Raw genomic sequence first — 13,667 nt, 5'->3', positions numbered from 1 at the left:
CTTTTCCTCCCAGCATGGCCTTTTGGGGCTTAAAAGGCTAAAATGACAACTTATAGCTTGCATGGGGCTTCCATGGCCATAAAGTTTGCACCTTTATGCCATGTGAGTCCCTCAAGGTCATAGATCTAAAAATATATCCACATGGGACGTCCATGTCCCAAAGATCATGTTTCTTGAACCAAAAACCCCATAAGATGATAACAAGGAGATCTAATAAGCTATTAAGCAAGTTTGAGACTTGCTTACCAGAAAACGAAGAGGATGAGATGTTGTTTATGGATCTAGTAGCTTTCTTCTGAATCCCCAAGCTCCTCCTTATTCAACAAGCTTCAAAACACACAATATTCACTCAAAAACAACTCACAAGCTCATACAAGGCACTAGGGTTTCGTGGATTAGGGCTTGGGACTTGGAGACTAGAAATGAGGCCAGCAGGTAGGGATTAGGATGCTTAAATAGGGTGCAAAACCGCAAAATTAGGGTTTCATCCTGGCAGCCCTACTCGTCGAGTCGAGGCTCTCAACTCGTCGAGTAGGTGACTTCAAATCCCGTGGCCATTCTGGTTTCTACTCGACGAGTTTGGGGCTCCCAACTCGTCGAGTAGCTCTACAGAAGTGAATAAATTATGATTAAATGTGTACCAGAAACCAGACGTTACAGAGCAACTTCGATTTTCCTGCTTCATCTTAATTTTTTGATTTTTCTTGTTAAGTCGTTGTTGATATCTTTGTTGTTGATGAATCTTCATGCTAATGTTATCAAATCTTTGATGGTAGTGTTTTTTATTGTGTTGAAATGTCATAAATTTATGTTTAAATGTCATATTTTACTGAAATTTTATTGAATTATTATTGAAATGTTGCTGAAATTCTGTAATGGTATTAAAAATTATTTTTTGTTGATTAAATCAATTTATTTTAATTTTTTAATATCTGCAGCAGCCTACAGATGTTAAAAAAAAAAAAAAAAAAAAAAAAAAAAAAAAAAAACATGTTTCTTATTACAGTCTGTAGCTGTTTGGTTCACCTCTTCTGCTGCAGAAGGTTGCAGAGATGGTCCGCAAACATTATGAATTTTTGCTTCGAAAAAACAAACAACACCTAAGAAACTAACATCGCCACTTCTATGTAATCTAACAAGGTTGAAAGCACCAAGACTTCCAAACCCATTTGGGGGGGGGGGGGGGGGGGGGGGAGTAGGCATGAGGCAGTAGCACATGACTTAATTTTTTTTGGCGCTCTAATTTTTTTAAATTACAAAATTAATTAAACTTTCATAGTAAAAACTCAAATTATTTTAAATCCGATTCGATTTGGGTGACATCATCATAAATCCGATCGACCCAAATATGATTTAGTTTGGGATGGTTTTATGCGGATTTTTGTCCACATGATTCCAAACAATTATATCTAATCTGCATGTTTAATTATTTATAAACTAATAAACTACACCATAAAATGTAATATCATCCAAACATAGCTTCATTAAAATATATTGTAAAAGCAACAAAGTCAAAACATACATTTATTAAAAAAATAGACTATTAATATTAGAGTGCCGCAAATAGATTTTTTGAAGTAATCTTCAATTTTTTGGTCTTGTAATTAGGGTTCGACGTTTTTTTTTCTCTTCAATCATTGTATTGGGTATCTTCGGTAGCATTTTTATGGTCATTTTCTTGAAGCCTTGTCCAATTATTGTTCTATTATTTGCATTTGATGATGACCGTTTTCATTATTGGTCCATATATTGTTCAAAATGTAATGAAACGCAAGATAATGAGTACATGAATTCCATATAGTTTAAATTAAATAGATGTGATGGTACACCATAATTATAAATTGAAACACTGTATAATTCATATGTTTTTATGCATAAAAGATAATGGGTATAATAAATGTCATAAATTTGTTGGAGAATCTAATACCATTAAAAAAATGATACGATAAGCATATACCATTGTATATATGCTCTCCGAATGACTTTTTGCCTTTTTGATGGATTCTTTACAGGTAGGGCCGTAGGGGACGATATTATAATAATAGTTGCTCACTATATTACCATTTTCCTGTTACTCAAGTAATCAAATATTACATTAACACTAACAACGTATAATTCGTTTGCACAATTGCGTACAATGACTTAACTTCAAAAGGAAAATAAACATAGTGATATACTGATATGTCACGATCACATTTTAAACAATGTAATAACATTAGCACCTTTTTTAGACATTTGGCCTATTAATGTGATCATGGAGGTTGTTATAACTTATAAGATGTCTCTACAAAGTAAGGAAAACGACAAACTAAAATGGGTAATAAACAAACTAAAATTGCTAAAATCTCGCCATAATAAGAAATGTTTGTTAGAATAAGTTTACTTAATTGATATGATAAAAGTAAATAGTTATAACGATAACTTTCTCACATATATTCCTTGTTGATATGACAAGGAATATGATATATAAACAAGGGTATTATTGGTCAAAGTACATCCAACATGTTCCAAAACATATAAATTCACATCCAAGTTAACGAATGTTATATCCCCATACACGATGTTTAAGTATGCATGCCGAATTTGTAAATATCCAATTATAACATTCCTTATTGTAACATGAATTATACTTTCTATTTTGCTTCTTATTAGGAGGACACTGAACGTTTAAAAACCCACCCAAGTATAAAAACATTCTACTTTTAATTTGTTTAAATACCCAAACTACCCTCAAAACAAGTCAAGCACTTGCTGCAATTTACTTAATAGACCATCTGAAATCAATATACTTCTATGGAACCATTTTATACAATCATGGAGCTTTCTAATATGCTTTGTCATCCACTCTTATTTTAGCTGTAAATACAAAAAGGATGTCTGACCACATAATTCAGATACATGTTGAGATGATGATACTGTAAGCATAATATAACATAACAACGACAGACCTTTGTATCAAACTTTTTCCCTTTGAACTTGTCATTCAGAAGGTGCTACAGGAACATCCTTCTGATTTTTCTACCTCTACTTGCAGTTGTGGATGCTATCATCCTACCAGTGCCAATTTTCCTAGGCTTATCAAAGGGAACATCATCAACTGCTCCATTTTTCTGCAAGTATATCACCAACTCTCGTCAGTAACTGAAAACAAAAACCCTAAAACGAATCTATGAAACAAAAACATGATTAATTCAAAAACGTTGTTCAAAGATACAATTTTTATCACATGTAACCAGCCTAACTTCATCAATCAAGGATATGTAGCACCTAATTGTGAACGATTGCTAGAAAATATTCAGCTCCAAGGAGTAGAAATTAATTTATTTAAGCCAATTTCACTTCACCTTACCATTTTGCGGGTCAGTCTATAGACGAGTGATTATTTTACGACTAAAAATCCGTAAAAAACAAATCTAGCGCGAGTACATTCACACATTTCACAAATTACCGAACATGGTTTCAACTTTAGATTATTCAGAAACTTACATTTACAGGACTGCGAGGAACAGGCGGCTTGTCTTGATCCCGAGAACTCATTGGATTACTGCCTCCGATACCAGTTGAATACGGAGAGCTGTAGACTTGAACTTGCACCAAATTTCGATTGAATCTAACGAAAACTATGTTAGGGAGAAGATAATCGATTGAAACTTCAGATTTTGGTTATGGATTATGGGGGAATGGAACGCTAACACGGTGTTCTCTCCTTCAAATATATTCCTATTATATTCTATTTTTCCAATCATATATATTGTCCGTTATTGGTTTTAACAAATATATAATTTATATTTCTTTCGTTACAATACTATTAAATAAATAAAATTATATTTATAATATCTAATTATAAACTTTTGTAAAATACATTATCGTATTTTAAAATTTCAATATGTATTAAAATTTTCATATAAATTTGATAAACAAAAAATAAACTTTATATTTATAATTAATTAATATAATTTAATATATAATACAATATTATAAGTATTAAATAATTCATTTAAATTATAATTATAATTAGTAGATAAAATAAACTAATAATGTATAAATATATAAAAAAAAAAGGATTAAAACTGACAACTCAAAGTTCATCCCCATTTTGAGGGAAATGAATAGTATAACACCATATTATTCATTTCCCCCAAAATGGGGGAAATAAATGGGATAGGATTGGAGAGGAATTGGGGGAAAAATTGAAGAAAAAAATGAAAATGGGAATGGATTGAAGATGCTCTAAGTTGCCGTTACAGAGAGAAGGGCTCACCCAATTTTGAAACTTTGATTTAAGAACGAAGCGTTTCACCGGCAAAATAGTGTTTCCACTTTCCAGATAACATAATGGGTCGGATAACGAGACAGGTTTTAACCATACGGTATTATCAAATTTCATATGTAACTTGAATTTAAGTCATTTCGCATAAGACCATTAGGAACTTTTTGCAATTAATAAAAAGACAAAATTGCAAAAATGGTCTTGTGGTTGCCAAATTAATGTGGTTTTTTTTTCCAAAATGAAATATTGGTGCACTGGTCCAAAATTGAATATTTCTATTGTTTTGGTCTTTATCAACATAAAAAGACTATTATACCCTTATATTTGTTTTTTAATTTTGTTTTTATATTTAATCAAATGTTTTTCATTGATAAAAATTGAGAAAAAGGTCTCTCTATCTCTCTCTCGTGAAAGTCAACTTGCTAGATTAAGAAAACCTGTTGAATTCTTTTCTTCCTCATCCACTGTGGTTTACACAAAAACGTGAAGCATTTGTCTTTGTCTCTTTCTTTTGAACACCATCATCTACTGCCATTAAAATCCGTCAAGCAAACCTCAAAACACCACCATCTACTGCCATCACCAAAAACCATCAAGAACCGTCGCTGCCTCCATCAATAACCACCATCGGTGGCTTTGATCACCGTGAATCACCATCAAACCTCATCTCATCTCCTACTACCTCCCTCTCGACCCTCGTCTTTCCCGGTGAGCCTAAACAAGGACGAAGCTGCAGAAGGTTGTCGGAGCAGCCCCTGTCACCAGAGCTCTTTCCTCCACCAACAAATGTCGTCGTCACTGCTATTCTTCCCTCCATTGTACCCAGCTCCGTTCGCCTCCATCCTCATCGAGCTCGTCAGAACAGGAAGTGGAAGCAGCAAAGCTGCCATCACCGCCCACCGTCGTTGTTACTGTGGAGCTCTGACACCACTGTTGCTGCCTGCTGCTGTTGCCATCGACCGTCTCCGAACAGCCACCATCCCTGTCGTCATAGTAAGCTCCATCTGCACCCATCAGTTTTCAAACCAATAGCATTCCATGTTCGATCGACCAACTAAAATTAAGAGACCATGGGTCTCGTCTGTAAAACACGACTGGTAACGGAAAGAAGACGATCTGTTCTTCTTCTTCGTCGTCTTCAGATACCCTTCTTCTTCAATTTCATCATCATCAACTTCATTTCGCACAAACACCTCATCAGAAACCTTAATTTCATCGTCATCGTCATCATGTTCTTCTTCTTCTTCGTCTTCGTCATCTTCCTTCGTATCCATCACCGACTCTGCAAAGCTCGAGAACCTTAAATTCCTCGATTTGATCCTCGCAACACCACCTCGTCTTTTCTTCGTATCATCGACGACGAACAGATCTGACATAGTTGCTCCATCGCAACCCTAATTTAATCAACAACAGCAGGATTGCTCCATCGCAGCCCCAGAGTAGCCGTGGAAGAAGAAGCAACCGTCTGGCCTCTGGTACGGCTGGTACGGCGGCTACATATGGCTACCTTCTCAAGTTTAGCTTCAGCAGCAAAAGAATCTAAGCCGGCAAGACAGCCGGAAATTAAAGCGGCAGAGAAGGAGTAAGGGAGGAGAGGCCAAACGGTGGTGCTGGGTAAGGGTTTGATGGGGAGTGTAGATGGCCGAAAACTGGGATAACGATCTTGGGTTAATTTGAGAGAGAGAGAGAGAGAGAGAGATGCAACGTTTATTAATAATAAAACATAAATTAAATACAAAAATATTTTTAAAAAACGCATCAGAAGGGCATATTCATTATTTCGGGTTGGGTATGGACTACAAACAAACAAAAATGTTAATTATATGGACCAAAATCACACAAGATATCTAAAATTGGACTAGTAGTGCACCAACATTTCATTTTGGACCAAAACTATATAATTTTGCCAACAACAGGACCATTTTTGCAATTTAAAAATATAACTTTATTTAAAATAGCAAATGACAACTTATAAAATACCAATAAGGCAACAATTTAACTTTAAAATTATGAATGATGAAAATTGGTAAATCAAATTTATGTAGAGGAAAATGTAAATATGAAAATCTGCTATGATCATGAGCAAAATCGTTATTTCCATAAAGACGTTTATTTTGCATCTTGTATTATATTTTGTAAAGGTTGTAATATGATCTGGATTTAGCCATTTTTTGGTTTGGAAATAATAATACCAAATAAACAGTAACCTAGTGAGGGGACACCAACATTGCAAATTAATATGTATATAATATGTTTGCATCTCGTGGAAATTTATCTAACTTTTGTGAATAAATAATCGTTAATCAAGTTATAGAAGTGTTATAATATGCCCCATGGCTAGCATGGAGCAGGAGGTCTTCTAGATCACTAGATGTTGTTCATTGGTCATGTTGCTAAGTCGTGAGAGAGGCTTGGCAACAACTTTGCTATTGTTTTGTTATGCTGTATCTATGGAATATGTCATCATGTCCCCCTGGTCTTAGTTCATTATGGTGTTTGGCTTGCTAAGCCCTAGATGTTGTTCATTGGTCATGTTGCTAAGCCCTAAACCTTAACGATCTAGACTAGTCGAGTGTCAGACATTAAGCGGAGAGGCGTTTTGTTTTGATAGAAGTAGAGTTGACAATCGCTTTTCCTAGTGTGCATGTGTGCCACATGCAGGGAGTGCTATGAAGGTTTCATTTACCGATGTTCTTGAGAAAAATTTACCAGAGATATGGAGTATAGGGAGGTCGATTTTGTTGTTTATATTATTCACAATTTAATACAACACTTCACACACTCATTTCATCATATACATTGTGTGCATTTTGTTTCCAGAACTTTTCTCTCTAAACTCTACACCGAGTAAAGATTAGAGAGAAAAAGAATGATGGAGCAAACCCGAAGTAGGAGGGGGAGGACGTGTCGATGACGGCGGCAGTATAACCCGAAGTGGTGTTTCATTGGAGATCAAAGAGAAAAGAAAAGGAGACGAATTGGCAGTGTTTCACCAGAGCAGTGATGAAGGTTTTAGTGGCTTTTCACAGGATCAACGACAAAGGCGATATGGCGGTATGAGATCCATATTTGATTTTTGAAGCTTGTTAGAAAGTAAAAGATCACGTTCAGATGGTGGTAAGATGAGGGAAGGATGACGACAGTGGTAGGGAGCAACGCTGGTGGTGGTGGAGGCTTACCAAAAGTTAACAGTGGTTGTATGTGGTGTGGTAGCATATAAGGGTTTGAGAGTATAAAGCATCAGAGAGAGTTTGAGAGCAAGAATTCAATCTAACACTTCGAGTTATTAGAGAGCAAGTATGAGAAAGAGTTTTGAGATAGAAATATATGGATGCAAACGAACCGAACTGAGCTTTTTGGGCTTGTTTAAGCTCATTTTGAGTTTTATGGGACGAAAGTCTAGGTCTGATGGGGTTGGGTTACGAAAGTGGGTATTGTCACCTCTTTATTATTAGTTATTGGTCATTTATAAATTAGTAAAGGCTAAAATTAGTTGCTAAAGACGAGGGGTTGTAATTAGACAGTGGTGGCATCTGAAAACATATTTTGAGGAGGCCCTAAAGTGCTCATGATATCATCAAGAAGAATGATACAAACCAAAAACACCAAAGGGATACAAATACGCCCTAATCTATTTTAATGAGTTATTTGGTGATTGATGTCTTTACAAAATGGATTGACAACTGATACTTCATCATATCATGTCGGGAAAAAAAGTCTTTTTAAGACCAAGCAAGCAAGCAAGGTGGCTCTCACATGAAAATTTTCTTGAATGTACAGCATGCAAATCAATGATGATGAATAAAGTAAGAAAATAAGTCATGATTAGACATTGTAACCATTTGTAGAAGATCTCTTGCGTTGATCTACTGCATCATAGTGTGCAAAAGCAGCATCTAAAGCCTGCACCAACAAACAATAATAATAATGTGAGACTGAGTGAGTGAGTGAGTCTTTGTTTACCAAGTTAAAAGAACAACAAAACAAAACAAAATGAATAATAAATATTAAGCACCTGTAACATTGGTTGAACAAGGAGGGAAACTTGATGCCTGGAATCTGACTGCACAGATTCTTTAATCTCCTGAAAGGAAATTATTAACAAATGAATTATACTTTCAACTTTCGGTACAATATAGAATATACAAACAAACATGATAATGATAATGATATAATACAAGAAAATGTCATTTAATTTAATACCATATATACACAACTAACTCCTTGACTAAAGAAAAAGAAAAGATACCATACCTGTAGCTTTGGGTAGATTTGTGACATGGCATCCTTCAGCCGGCTCACCTACGTATACAGATGACAGATGAAGGAAAAATCCAAATAAATTAAGCAGTGACCAATAAATAAAACCAAACCAACAAAAGATAGATAAATTTGTGATTTGTGTTTTATTGAGAATTGATTTGATTTTTATACCAAATAGGTTTGTGTTGTGCAATGTGCATATATATTATATATAATTAATACCAATCAATCCCAATTACCTACCTTTGTATAAAGATATGAAGTTGTGATTGGATATGAGGACCAGAAATGTTTTAACAATTCCTGAATAGACGTCCAATGCTGGAATATAAAAACCCAAACCTTTGTTAGAGTTATATAAACAAATACAAATATTTTCTCAAGATAAGTATATATATATATATATATATATATATATATATATATATATATATATATATATAATTTGTTTGAAAAGGTTAAAGAAACTCACAAGCAAAAGCTCATCTTTTGTGACAGTTGGCAAGGTATCCAATATGCTGTCATGTGGGTTTTTACCAAACCCACGTTGATATTTGGAGCTTGATATAGTCTGGGTCAACCCATTCAACACCTTCACAGCCACTTCGGGTCTAACAACAGGATCAGTCAAACCTAGGGTCTTGATTTCAGATATAAAACCCCTTAAAGAAGCATACGTCTCAGATGTGTTCATCCTAGATTTAAACTTCCTTCCTCCCCCACCTAACTCATCACCCATTCCCATTCCCATTCCCACAACTTGTTGTTGAGAATCAAAGTAATCCCGTGGATCCTGTTTTTTTTTTTTTTAAATCAGTGACTCACTCATAAGAAACAAACAAGAGAATCAAGATTCATTCAGACCTTTATAGATAGTGGTGCAACAGGAGGGTCACGTGGGGCCTGTAGATCCTCAATCTCAGCCATTCGTGTTATCCGATCCAACCGTTCTTGATGCACCAAATTCCCATCAGAAGAAGCTTCTTTAGCTAACTCAACTATTTAATATTTATCACCAGTTTAGTTTTTCAGATTAAAAAAAAATAATAATAATAAATACTTATACAGGAAAAAATAAACACTGTATACTGACCACGTTTACAAGTAGCAAGAGCTTGAGCTACAGATCTTGTATCCCCTTCAGTCTCAAAATCTACAGTTCTTCCTTCAAGAACAACTGCAGCATGTCTGTTGATGTCTTGCAAGAAAGATCTTTTGAATGGCTCATATTGTGCTTCCAGCTCATCCTTCCCACTTTCAGTAGCTAGCCCATGACCCTATCAATTCCAATTACAATTTACTAATTTACATACATAAATACATTACTAAACAAAACCCTAACTCATTACATAATAATAACAAAATCCAACTCTGTTTCTTACTGGAATATGTGTGTAATCGTCTCCTTCATCAGCCTCCATGTCCAAAGTTGGATCTACCTTCCTAATCTGTATGTATATAAACAAAGTTACATTGTGATCTGATCTGAAAAACAGAATGTTGAAAGTTGGGTTATAATACCTTGTGCTTAATTTCACTAGCCAAAATAGCATCTTGCCTTAAGAAAACTGCAAGTTCTTCATCTTCTGCAGCCTCTGCAGCAGCAGCAACAATATTTCTGGTGCTGTGGAGGTATTGTGCTCTCCAGTATTTTGTCCAAAAGTCTTTCTCTGTCATCTAACAATCAAATCAATATGCTTAGAAATTAGAATTAGATAGCAGCTTCTTATTCATTCTGTTCACTCCTTACCTTGTTAGGTACAAAATTTAGATATGCCTGCCTCACTGCTGGTTTTTCAGCAAAAATCTGAGAAAAAATTTCATGTATTAATAATATCGAAAAAAAACATCATCAAATAAAGATGAACATGAAGATACCTGGTGAATCATCTCTGGTGTCAAGTTAAATGTAACTTTGTTCGACTGAAACAAAAACAAAGCTGTGTTAATGTTATTCATTATAAACAAGTTTAATTGCTTCTACAGAGTCCCAAAATCTAAATTTCTCTCAGACATATAAAATAGCTTGAATGTATTCATACATACCTGACCATCAGATGAAGGTTTGACATTGAAAATCATGTCACTTTTCAACCCCACTCTTTGTTTTGCTTTTCTGCTGCTACTTGTATTATTCACATCTAGCAACTTCTGCACTTCATTGGTAAACATAAAATTTCTCTGTTACATATAAACCAAATCATAAAGGTTTCATTAAGCAAGCAACTACTAACCTTTCTTGTAGCCCAAAATTCAGTCTCTGACAACACACCTCCCATAACAAATTGCTTATGAAGCTTCTGCAGCTCACTACAAAAACAACTTATCCATATAAGTGTTCGTGTGATTATCTCAAACAAATAAACTAACATACCTGTCCTCTTGCAGCAGCTTAATCCTACGCTCCATTTCTGCTGAGCTAAGTTGTTCATCTTTGTGTGGAAGTGGAACAGCTTTTTCAGAGCCACCCTCCCCATAAAATGTGATAGCTTTGGCTGTGTTCAAATTCACCATTATAGATCATAGTTTCATAATATAAAGCACAAAATTGGTTTATGAGACAATAGAAACATTTGAGAAAGGCAATGGGAGAGGTTTATTGTATCATAAAGTACAAAAAAGAAGAATCAACAAGAGAATAAGAACATAACAGAAGCACCAAATGGTATTACCTACAAAGTCTCGACAAAGTTCCCTGTCTGAGAAATTTTCAAACTCAAAGATGTAATTACCCTGGAAATGGAATCATTGAAAACTTTGGATAAAACATATCAAATGTTATAAACAGACATGTTTCAGGCTTTCAGCAACTGAAGCATGACTGATATACAGTTGCAAAATAATTGAAAAAAAATGCCAAAAGAAACCTGATCTTGAGTAAGATTAAGTAAGGCAGGTCTGTTTGAACCCTCCTTGCTGGATTTGTGTCCTTAAGAAAGATGAAGAAACAGATGGAAAGCAATCAATATCATCGATGATGGATGAAAGTAAAAAAATAGACAAACATTGATCATTGATAAGGTAATTTTACTTGCCTTTTATAAGTCTGAATTCGACATTAAGCCTGATGGAGGATGACGGATCATTAGGCATAAACACAAACCTCTCCCTTGTCTGCAAAAAGGTATCATTATAAGTTTATAACTCATTATTAAAGAAACCAAATCCCAAACCTCATCCAATATATCAACAATCATTACATTAACAAAGTAAGAAACTTATAAGATTCCAAAATAATTGGGTTTAAGAAAACTTCACCATTTTCAATGTCCCACGAACACCAGGGTCTTTGACAGAAGATTTGTATTTCGCACGTTTAACAACCTGCGTCTCCATCATGCTTTAGAAGATGACTTCTTGATTTTCTTGATTCTAAATAAATTAGGGGTTTTTGGTAGTTTCTGAATGATTTGGCGCTGAATGGCTAAGAGGCCTGAATGTTTCAAAGACTCTGAAAGATTATTGCTGTTTGGTAAGATTGATGAATGATAAAAATTACCATTTTAACCTTATGAACCATTTTTTTCTGAATAATTTCTTTCTCTTTAATAAAACACAGAAAATATCAAATTGAATAATATACTTACTTGCAACTATAAATCCATTTTAACTTTAGACACCTTTTGACATTTATTCATAGTAATTACAATTAATTACTGAACACACAGTCACACATAGCAACCATAAAAGCTCACCTTTCTAAACATATGTTTCATGCCACCCCCTGCTGCACTTGGATAATATATATCATTATTCTGTGATCATCACCTTTTAACAAGAAAAGAAATATATGGCATACTTAGTCATGGATAGTGTGAAAAAAAAGCTTTACTAAAACATGCACAATACTTGCCAACAATAAAGTTCTAAAAGTGCGAAATATTGTGCTTTATGAAAAAGAATAAAGGAAATATGACAAATGCATACCATGAACCGGCTTCTCTATAAAAATCATCTTCCCTATGCCTACTGATGCAAAAGACTATTTTGATATCAACTGCAAGCTTTGAGCTTTTCCACTTGAGACATCTGCAAAATCAATCACCTAATCAAACAAGATTCGCAAAATAAATGGCACTAACAGAGAATGTCAAATTTTGAGTAATGAAACAAGGGCTTTTGATAAGAGGTGTTCCATATAGGTTGGTATGAATCTTTCTAAACAGAAATACCCTTCTCTGAGACTGATACTCTTGTCCCATCTTCACTTTAAACTCTACTACACAACTAAATCCATCAATACATCAACATCGATTCTATGAAAACAATCAAAGCCATGATAAATAATATCTGGCAAGCTGTAACAAAAGGAATCAGTCTCTAAACCCTAAATCATGAATTCATCGACACAAACAAAAATCTATCAAATTGGCTATAACATAATCGTAATTAGGTAATCACGATAATTAGCTAACTGGCTCTAGCAAGTCATGAACTTCTTCGACCACAATGTGAAAGAGATTGATGATGGTCCAAGTCATACCAGGAGAACAACCAAAAACGAAGAGAACGGCAAGCCAATCATATTTTTTCACAAAGAGGGGGAGAGATATTACCGCTGTGAGGGTGCCGATAAGGGAAGGAGGGAAAGTAGTCGATGCTTGGGGTCGACAGAAGGCTGAGTGGCCGTCGATGTGAGGGTGCCGGTGGCCGCCGATAGAGAGGACGGAAGGGAAGTCACTGGAGTCGACGGAGATGCGTGTTTTTCTTTTGTGCGGGCAAAAGAGGAGATTTTACTATTTTAGGAAGTTTCAGAGTGTTCCCAAACACTGAGGGAATAAGAGGCTCACTTAACGATTCAGAAGTGATTTTTTCTTTGCCAAACGCTCTTAATGCTTAACTATTCATAAACCACATTTTAAATGGACCATTAACATGCTTACCAAACAGCCCCTTTAACGATTAGGGCTTTTGGTTCTAGTGATGAGTAATGAGCCATTTATGTGGAAACAGGAGCAATAACAACAATAATAATAACGATGAGAAAACAAGAGTTTATGTACGCAACAATTCAATGATACGATATTAGAAAAGCACCTACACATAAACAGTGTTTTTGTGTTACTATATATAATAGTGGAAGGTTGGAGTAAATATTTAATTGGGTGATTAATCACCCCTTAATTTCTTTTTC

At 34.9% G+C, this 13,667-nt stretch overlaps 2 protein-coding genes and 1 long non-coding RNA gene across 4 annotated transcripts; all 3 read right to left on the bottom strand.

The window, feature by feature from the left end:
- Window positions 1-2,757: 2,757 nt before the first annotated feature.
- LOC111881103 (uncharacterized) lies at window positions 2,758-4,701 on the bottom strand. The gene is made up of 2 exons (XR_002846671.3): window positions 3,487-4,701; window positions 2,758-3,110 (listed from the first exon to the last, which is right to left on the bottom strand). It is a non-coding gene; the product is annotated as an uncharacterized LOC111881103 (long non-coding RNA).
- A 370-nt stretch (window positions 4,702-5,071) lies between these two features.
- LOC122195227 (centromere-binding protein 1) lies at window positions 5,072-5,646 on the bottom strand. Its single transcript, XM_042896813.1, has 2 exons — window positions 5,340-5,646; window positions 5,072-5,274 (listed from the first exon to the last, which is right to left on the bottom strand). The coding sequence occupies exons 1-2, from the start codon at window positions 5,644-5,646 to the stop codon at window positions 5,072-5,074; spliced, it is 510 nt and encodes a 169-aa protein (XP_042752747.1).
- Window positions 5,647-7,882: 2,236 nt separating this feature from the next.
- Window positions 7,883-13,279, bottom strand: LOC111881087 (general transcription and DNA repair factor IIH subunit TFB1-3). 2 transcript variants are annotated; one of them, XM_023877478.3, is made up of 21 exons: window positions 13,090-13,279; window positions 12,461-12,562; window positions 12,229-12,301; window positions 11,792-11,984; window positions 11,569-11,647; window positions 11,401-11,462; window positions 11,206-11,266; window positions 10,908-11,028; window positions 10,768-10,843; window positions 10,580-10,684; window positions 10,412-10,456; window positions 10,284-10,340; window positions 10,055-10,210; window positions 9,916-9,981; window positions 9,627-9,810; window positions 9,398-9,531; window positions 9,006-9,326; window positions 8,777-8,854; window positions 8,525-8,572; window positions 8,286-8,354; window positions 7,883-8,173 (listed from the first exon to the last, which is right to left on the bottom strand). In XM_023877478.3, the coding sequence occupies exons 4-21, from the start codon at window positions 11,870-11,872 to the stop codon at window positions 8,096-8,098; spliced, it is 1,821 nt and encodes a 606-aa protein (XP_023733246.1). In that variant the 5' UTR covers window positions 11,873-11,984; window positions 12,229-12,301; window positions 12,461-12,562; window positions 13,090-13,279; the 3' UTR covers window positions 7,883-8,095. The 2 variants fall into 2 exon arrangements, with proteins under 2 accessions (XP_023733246.1, XP_023733247.1); XM_023877479.3 differs by having other exon boundaries at window positions 11,792-11,966.
- Between the last annotated feature and the right edge of the window lie 388 nt (window positions 13,280-13,667).

Source organism: Lactuca sativa, chromosome 1 (genome assembly GCF_002870075.4).
Source record: "Lactuca sativa cultivar Salinas chromosome 1, Lsat_Salinas_v11, whole genome shotgun sequence".
NCBI classification, from domain to species: Eukaryota; Viridiplantae; Streptophyta; class Magnoliopsida; order Asterales; family Asteraceae; genus Lactuca; species Lactuca sativa.
This window is presented reverse-complemented; position numbering and strand designations above follow the sequence as displayed.